Source organism: Vairimorpha ceranae, assembly GCF_000988165.1.
Source record: "Vairimorpha ceranae strain PA08 1199 chromosome Unknown NODE_121, whole genome shotgun sequence".
In the NCBI taxonomy this organism is placed as follows: Eukaryota; Fungi; Microsporidia; family Nosematidae; genus Vairimorpha; species Vairimorpha ceranae.
Window position 1 is genome coordinate 1 of NW_020169416.1, and position 9,117 is coordinate 9,117.

Below are 9,117 nucleotides of genomic sequence, written 5' to 3' on the forward strand. Positions count from 1 at the left end.
GTATATCTTTAAAGATATACAGAACAAGAAAAGTCCTTAGAGGACTTCCAATGAGGTGGAGACATGTTAAGGTCTTCAAACAAAAGCGTCTAGCAGCAAAGGCTGCTATGAAAAACTATAATGAGATTAACTCAACAAGATTTGAGTATTTCAAAGAAAGGGCAAAAAAGACTAAGAAGTTGATTCAGAAAGATAGATTGAAACTCTGGGCTTTAAGAGGAATCGAGTTCTTCAAGAGAAATCGATCAAGAGAGTTTTGGCAATGGCTGAAGAATAGTAAGACTGGGTCTATTAAATTAGATCAAGTATCTCTTAGAGGGCGCTACTTCATCTTTACACCCACTTCTTCGAATAACTACGTATAGAATTTTTAAAAGTGAGCGTAGTTATTCGGAGGGGGTGGAAAGATGAAGTAAAGGTAAAAAAAAAATTTACCCCCTATTACGGAAAATCTAAAAGAGAAAATTTTAAATTCAACGATGTTATATTTTTTAAGAATTCCAAGACTCTAGATTTTTTTTTCGAGATACAATTTAATTGAAAAAGAATTTTTTTGTGTAAAATGTTGTGTAAGAGTGGGGATTATAGTGGCTACCACGTATATAGACGAGTATGCTTACAGATGCTCTTCTAAGGAATGCAAATCAAAGCAAGCCCAAAGAAGGGGTCAAAAATAAGCTCTTAAATATAAAGTTTGTAAAAGTTCTAAGGGGATGTATTGCTGGGTATATGATTATATTCTGTCTCGGGTCATTGATTTCTGCGATTGTTTAGAAAATACTTACTTGCAAGATCAAAGGCCTGGTCTAGTAAGTAATTTCTGAACAAGAGCCAGAAATAAGTTAAAATAGATAGAGAAGGTATTGAGGTGCAGTTTGACGAAACTATCATTTACAATGAGAATTAATACACAACCTATCTATTGCCTTAGACAGTGAACTTAATGGATGCCAATTTTGTAAAGAGAAAATCAAGATTAGCACAAATAAAATGTTAATTGTGTTAATAAGTTATGTAAAAAGAAGCACAATTTATTAAAAAAGTTGTTTTATAATTGTAAAATAGATATTTTTACAGTTTTATAATTTTTAGATTTATTTTTTTAAAACGTCACATATTAGTGATTTAATTTATGTATTGATTCATTTCTTAAAACAATTATGTTTATTGGTTAAACATAAATATAAATAAGAAAATTAATTAAAAGATATGAATAAAAATTGTTCGAATCGCCACACGCCTTTTAATCACCGAAACATCTATACAAATAAAACTTATTGTAACAAAAATGCTCCTTATTCAGGAATTTACGAGCCTTCTTGTAGCATCATTGAATAATTTCTTGCCATAGGCACAATTTCTGGCAAGCACGCCAGTTTTGTTCAGAAAAAGGCATTTTGGCTAAAAAATTCTTTGCTCAATCTTTTCTTAACTTGTTGTCTTTTCTGAAATAGGTTCTAAAATGTTTAAATATTGTTTTTTTAGCCAATCATTTTTTTAAAAAATAGGATATTTTTTTGAAAAAGTAAGAGGGGTGAGTGGGAAGATGAAGTAGTGCCGAGTATTTCTATCTTTTTGATTTAAGTACTACAACAATTTTAGAAATTTAATGTTTTTTTAATTAAAAAAGAACCTTTTAATTCCTTAAAGTATCACATGGGCATTACGGTTTTGTTGTTTTTTAAAAATCAGGTATTCCCTAATAAATAAATTTTTTTTCGGTTTATATAAAAAAGAACAAATTAATATACTCGGTTTTCAATATGTAGAAATACTTAGCAAATTTGTGTAATATTTGGCGGTAGTATAATGGCAATTAGGATTTACCTGGCTTCGAAAAATGTAATTTAAATTACGGATCACCGGCACTTTTTCCTTCAAGGGGGAAAAAATATTTGTAAAAATTTTATTTAAATTAAAAAAATAGCCCTAATACTTCTATCAAAAATATTTTAAAAATTGTTTGTTTAGAATGTAAAAATAATATATACAACTGAAAACCAAAATAAGGTAATTAATCATTAATAAATGCCATATTATGAAAAATTTTGTTTCTCTATTATCAAAATTCATATAAAAATTTATGACGTTTACATGTCAAAACCCTCTTACTACATTTTATAGATAAATTTAACTCATTATTAAAAAATTTGACTACTTGTGTGTTTATACCCGTGGTAGACCGGAGAAACTTTCCCGGTGGGCAGATACCACCCAGTAATATTTCTAATATAAAAACTTTTATTTAAATGCGTTTTGAAGTTTTTACAAAAGTTATCTTTGTTTTCCCCAATCATCCTCAGTACTCTTCTTTTACTTTTAAAAAAATTTATTTATAATAATTTTTTTCCTAGAAAATTTCAAAATAAAAACAATAAATTTTTTATTTTGTAGAAAAAGCAGTATACAACAATACCAAATTAAGAATTAACAAATTGGTGTTTATGACAACCGTGCTATTAAAAATTTCAGGTTATTTAAGAACTAAATAGTTTATGTTCATCGGTGTATATGATACTACAATTTCAGTATTATCACAAATTATAGGTATGATTGTACTTGCCTTTTTATTTTAAACAACACAACAATGCTCTAGATATAGTTGTTGTTACCCCAACTATACACAGAGTGTCGATTTTATTTACTGAAGTTCTTCCTCTGTGGCTTTTGGTTTTAAAATTGAAAGCAGTTTCATCAACCAGAATTATTTTATCACATCCGCATAACTTATCAGTACATTGATCCTTAGTGTCAAACAAATCTAGAAAATTATCAATAATTTTTTTAAAAGTCCTCAAATTTTTGCCAAATTACTTTCAATTGAATTCTTAGACTAATTATAGGACCGTCGAAATAGTACTTTAACAACACAAGTTATCGGAATGTTAAAGTCTTCGAAAAAAATCTTCCTTCTTATTTAAATTTTCTTTTTAAAATCTACACAATTGACATTGCCACAATACCAAGCAATTTTTTTTTACCTCACTATAAAATACCACTTTTTACATTATTAAACAAGTTATACATACACGACCACTAATCAGTAAATTGTTTTGCCTCAAATATGATATTAATTTAAATGCCGTCACTTTAATCAAGTTTGTTTTAAATTAATCTAGACTCATAAAGGTTGTGTTGAAACAAATTTTTAAAATAAAAAATATCTCCGGCACTTTTTAATCCTAGGGAAGAAAAAATGCTAATAATCCCATAATTGGTACAACATTTTGTTTTTAATTTATTTTTCCTAAATCATAACACACAATCTTGTGTTTTATCGGCTCTGATAATTTTATCTAAAGTGTCAGAAATGGGTGGCAGATCGTCATTTATAGGGTAGTACTCAATCAAGGGCTCATCATCAAGGCCGTATTTTCGGACATAAAATATATTCGAAAATACGGCCCTAAAGATTTTTTTAAATTTTTTAAACCCCTATGAAAGCGTGTGACAATGTTCCAAAAAATGTAAGGAGCAATATTTTTGACAACTGTGAGGATTCTAGTAATTATTTAATAGAAAACAATTTAATTAGCAAAATTATTGCATGTAGCAATGCCAAAACATATCAAAAAATGACAAAAGACGCGGACTATACTGATGGGTTTGTATATAAATGAACTTACTATTGATGTATAAGTAAGTCTGCTGTTTTTGATGGATGCTATTTGAAAACTCCAAAATTTGAAATTAATTGAAAATTTTAGAAATTTAGATTTTTAGCACGAGATTGCTTTAATTGTACAATGAATGACTTTGAAATTTCTAAATTTACGTGTCAAAAGTTGAAATCGAAAATTTATAATTTTATTGAAGCCAAAGTTGAACGTTATGAAAGCCTCTTAAATTGGTTGAGAAATGTGGTGTTCAAATAGATGAAACTGTCATATATAAAGGCAAATTATATATGCTTCCGTCCAATTTATATGATAATAAACGAGGATTGGCCTGGTTAGTGGGTTTAATCGGAGAGGAGCTGGCAGAATGATTATAAAGATTGTTCCAAGCAAAAAAATTGAAACGATTACGACTTTGATACAAGAACATGTTTTAATGGGAAGTTTGATAATTACAGATAGTCATCCTAGTTATCCATCGGAAACAAAAAATTCTTTTTGCTCCCATCAAATTGTGAATCATAGTATTGGATTTAGAAATGCACAAAGGTTTCATACTAACAATATTAAAAATCTCTGGTCGCAGATAAAATATGGATGAAAAAGGCACGGTGGTGTTGTTAAAAGTAATATTAGTTTTTTTTTGAAAGAGTTTACTTTTAGATATTACGAATTAAAACTGTGTGAATCTGACCATATAGGAAAGGTTTGGCTGGATATAGTAATTTATCTATTAAATCATTAATATTATAATTTTTTTATCCTATTATTATAAAGATCCACCATTGAAAATGTCCGAAAATACGGCCCTGCGCCCAATTAAGCTCTTAAATTTAAAAATACTTTTATTAAATTAATTTTTTTTGCATTCATTATTTTTTGCGGCGCTATTTATATTTAAAGTTTTGTTTAAATCAAAACATTCTTTGTTTACACCAATCATTACAATTATCAGGCACATTCATTGGTTTGTAGAAATGTGACCATTTAGAATGTACCAATAAATTTAGAACTTAAATGTTATGATTATCCATAACATAAAATTGTTCTATTGTTTATTTTAAAAGTATTTTTAAAAAACGGGTCTGTTATACATACTTCTCATAATCACATCGGGATGGCATTGTATAACGGACCCGTTACTAACTTCATTTTAAACTTTGACGTCGCCTGGAGAGAACTGAATACTTTAAACAATTTCTGAGTATTTCCTGCCCCATTTAGACTATTTTTACTAATCAATGTGTTTTAAATTTATATAATCTATTTAACAAAAATATTAATAACCTTTATGAAGTTTTCTATTAGTTAGCAGTAAGAACACAATATTATCGTAAAAATTCGTAAAGGCGACGATACGACAGTAGATAGTAGCAAATACAACAAGATCGTTTGAAAAAAAAGCAAGCTGTTCATCTTGATGGATAAACTTATTTCGTCTTAAAGATACAGGAAATGGTCACAAACGTGTGTTTGTGAAAAAATCAGTGCTTTCTATGGAAATAACAGTACAAAAATTGCAGAAAAAAACATTTTTTTTCAGAATTGTCTTTATGGTGTTTGCAAACAGTTTTGCTTTTTAATTACCATGTGTGTTAACTGGTAAGTTTGTAATGAATATAAAATGTTTAAAAACTCAATCACTTAAGACAAAGGAAAGGTTTAGAAACATTCTAGAAGTAAAGCCCATTTAAAGATAAATCGTCAATCTTATTGAAATGAGGGTTTGAGCAAATCAAATGGTGATTTTGGTAAGATACTGGCAGTCATTGAGGCAAGGACGTATTTTTGGCCATATGTAATGGTCGGAAATGCGCTCTTGAAGACTTGTTTTATTTTTTAACCATAAATGAGAGATAATAAAGATATTCCAAAAAAAACTTTTGACATTATTTTTAAAACAGCAAAAGATTCACTTAAATATTGCATACAGCAAAATTTATTTAAAGAAATAAAAGAATGTACTTAATGCTGTAATAATATTAGTAAACTTACAAATGCTTCTGAGTACGTTGTTGGTTACATTTATAAATGTTAAGACTATAAATGTAGAAAAAGAAAATAGTTTTTTTTAAATTGCCTTATAAGTAGCCCCAATGTTCCTATTAATAAAAAGTTTATGGCAGTATATAAGTACTTAGCATGTAGGACGGTGCTAAACTCAGCCATGTGTATTTGGCTAGCTATCTTGTAAAAAAGTGTGGAAACTTTAGTTTTAAATAAATATTCGATTACTTTTAGCCAAATCTTTCCTATTTAGGGTATTTTATGTGACTTACATCAAAAGTACCTAAACACAAACTTTTTTAAAAATTTGAACATAAGAAGTAATTACACCCAACCCTTTTCTTTCTTCATGCTTTAACTGAGACCAAAGATTGGTGGCATTTACTCAAAAGAACATGTTTTTAATGACCTTTAAAAATAAGATTTTTACCTGTATTTTTAAATAACAAAACCAAAAAACAAATTAATTAAACAATTTTTTTATTAAAAATCATATTCTAAAGTAATTTCTATGAGCTTTAAGGGTTTATTCTGATTTTCGTTACATATTACCATAAATCTAAATAAATATAATCGAATTAAAGACAAAGTTCTACACCCGTAAGGTAAATTCCTTTCATACCTGTCCAGTTCCCCTCAATGGTGTTTGTATATACCATTACGTTGTTTGAAGTATTAACAAACCCTTTAGAATGATTCACAGTTATATGTTTTGTAAAATATTTACCTAAATCACTATAACTTTTCAAGCAATTCGAATAAATTATTGTATCAACTTTAATATATCTATAAATAATATTTTACAGTTTCAACTTATTGCGCAATCTGACGGGCGTTACAAAAATCTTTCTGCTAACTCGATCTACTGCCCCAATTCTTACACACTCTCAGCTCTTTGGCCTCTGTTATATTTTCTCTTTTCAAACTTGCTTTCGTCTGTTTCCACAACATTATCATTTCCTCTAAGGGAAAGTCTGCAAATATTTTATAAAAATTCTCGCATTATTATGCTTGTTTAAAAAAACAGATAATTTCTATTTTGAAATACCACTAATAACACTTATTAAATTTAATGGTACATTATTTAAAAACAAATTTAAAACCTTTATATAATTCAAAACAGAAATTTTATAGACGAAAAAATTGTATTTTTATAAATACTGTATCTAGATTTACACGGCTTATTTTGCATATAATCTTATTATTTGTACTTAATTTAATAGCTTTGTTACATTTAAGGAGACTTTTTCTATAATCAAGTCTCTAAATCTATTCAATATTTCATCATACACTTCCTCTTTGTGCAGACTCATAAAAATAAAGGTAAAAAATATATTTTGGAAGGTCATTAAAAAACATGTTTTTTTGGGTGAATATAACCCCAAAGATTTTAGGACCTTCTGGCGTAACTTGCCTACATTTTTGTTTTCAGGGAAAATGTAGGTTAAAAAAATCAAAAAATAAACATGTAAAAGGTATAAAATAAATTTAGGCAAGTTGTACTAGAAAAGCAAACATCCCGATCCCAAGAAAGCACATAAATCGGGATAAATACAACTATTAGAAATTAAGTTTTTTAAGAAAATTTGTATAAAAAGGCCAAAATATTGTCTTGTATTTTTTCGGCACATTAATCTTAAGTATATCTATCTTTTAAATTTTTTAAAGCTGCATTATTTTTAACTTGATTTTTAGATAAAGCGATGGCCTTCATTGTTCTGTATTAAAAAAACGATTACAGTTTAAAATTAATTCTACTAGACTGTTTATTTAATTTAAATTTTTCTCATAGTTGCTACTACTATTGATTCGTTACTTTTCAAATTATCTGTCCCTTCTTTTGATCTTCAGGTGCAAACTGCGTACCATCAAAAAAAAGAAAAATGGGGTAAAAAACAATTTTAAAATTTCGGGTTAAAGAACACGAGTTGCACCAAAAAGCACATCTACGAAATATTTATTTTTTATCCCCCAAAAAAAATTAAGATTAAAGTTTATAGAAAGAAAAAACTTAAAAACTTTAATTTTAATTTCATTTCTATAAACGAACAATTTTCACTAAAAAATGTAAATAAATTAACTTTTAAATAGTTTTAGACCAGGTCTTCCCAGTCCCTCGCCGGGGGGAGTAAAAGGATCTGTTAAATCATATTAATTTTTAAAAACTTACATTTATGAGAGAAACAGAATTGGACTTAATTATATAAGCAGATGAAAGCGAAATTTTAACATCATTGTTTGGATGGAATTCAATCAAAGATGAACAAACTTTTAGAGTTTGCCATATAAATAAGCGCCTCGGGCACAATTCGAAAATTCCTAATAAGTTCGAATGAAGATGCTGCTTTTATTGCGCTACTCCATATTTTCACCCACCTCCGAATAACTACTACCTACAATTTTTTTTTTAAGCGAACGTAGTTATTCGGAGGGGGGAAGGAAAGATGGAGTAAAGGTAAAAAAAAGAATTATTTTTTTACCCCTATTATAAAATCTTAAGAAGAAAATTTTGAGCTTTAAATATGGTGAAGAATTTTTTCTGGAAAATACCAAGACAATAGAATTTTTTTAAAAATTAATATTATGAAAAAAGAAATAAATTGTGTGAGATGTGATAACAGAATGAGGATTATGGTGGCTGCAACGTATATAGACGGGTATTCTTACACGCTTTTCTAAGACATGCAGATTAAAGGCAAGCCTAAAGAAGGAGTCTAAATGGCCTCCCCGAATTTAAAATTTGTAAAAATTCTTGGGGGAAAGTATTGCTGGGTATATGACATACCCTAGCCGGGTCATTGATTTCTGCGATTGTTCGGAGAACACTTACATTAAAATCAAAGATTTGATTTTGCAAGTAATTTCTAAACAAGAAACAGAAATGGTTAAAGTGGGTGGAGAAGGTATTGGGGTGCAGTTTGACGAAACTGCTATCTGTAATGGGGAGTTAATATCTAACCTAATTTACAATGGTTAGTGGGAGGTATAGAAGGAACAAACTGTAGGAACTTTGTTCTGAAGCTTGTTCTTAACAGAAAAGTTTCGACTATACTAGACATGTTCGAAGAACTTGTTGCACCCGGATATATCATTGTTATTGATGGTTATCCATCTTAACCTGGGCCCGTTGTTAAATTTGGATCTTGCCATGAAGTGGTAAACCGCTCTGTTGGGTTTGTTGATGCTCAAGGAGCACATACGAACCAGACTGAAAACCTGCTGTCTTGTTGACGTGCTACAAAGAAATGCAACAAATCTTAAAGCAATAATCTAATGAGCTTAAGATTTTATATTGCAGTCTGTTCCTCGCAGGCTTTAAGACTACTCACATTTTTATTTAATAATTTATTGGAGTTTTGGACCTGGTCTAATATCTGCCCTAAAAAACACCTGGTCTAATATCTGCCCCAGAATACAGAAAAGAGTGTAGTGATAATAGAAAAAAAATTAAAGAAAACCGAATTTTTGTATGACAAAATTTTTTTATTATTAT

At 28.8% G+C, this 9,117-nt stretch overlaps 4 protein-coding genes across 4 annotated transcripts; all 4 read left to right on the forward strand.

Annotated features, from left to right (window-relative positions):
* On the forward strand, window positions 1–365 carry AAJ76_1210003 (endonuclease reverse transcriptase; the record flags this gene model as incomplete). The annotated part of the gene is made up of 1 exon (XM_024473890.1): window positions 1–365. A coding segment is annotated over one exon (365 nt), but the record flags the coding sequence as incomplete, so codon positions are not given.
* Window positions 366–1,209: 844 nt separating this feature from the next.
* On the forward strand, window positions 1,210–1,338 carry AAJ76_1210001210 (hypothetical protein; the record flags this gene model as incomplete). Its single annotated transcript, XM_024473889.1, has 1 exon — window positions 1,210–1,338. One exon carries the CDS (start codon window positions 1,210–1,212, stop codon window positions 1,336–1,338), a length of 129 nt encoding a protein of 42 aa, XP_024329826.1.
* Window positions 1,339–3,437: 2,099 nt separating this feature from the next.
* On the forward strand, window positions 3,438–3,620 carry AAJ76_1210003438 (hypothetical protein; the record flags this gene model as incomplete). Its single annotated transcript, XM_024473891.1, has 1 exon — window positions 3,438–3,620. One exon carries the CDS (start codon window positions 3,438–3,440, stop codon window positions 3,618–3,620), a length of 183 nt encoding a protein of 60 aa, XP_024329827.1.
* Window positions 3,621–8,400: 4,780 nt separating this feature from the next.
* Window positions 8,401–8,601, forward strand: AAJ76_1210008401 (hypothetical protein; the record flags this gene model as incomplete). The annotated part of the gene is made up of 1 exon (XM_024473892.1): window positions 8,401–8,601. The coding sequence occupies one exon, from the start codon at window positions 8,401–8,403 to the stop codon at window positions 8,599–8,601; it is 201 nt and encodes a 66-aa protein (XP_024329828.1).
* Window positions 8,602–9,117: the final 516 nt, after the last annotated feature.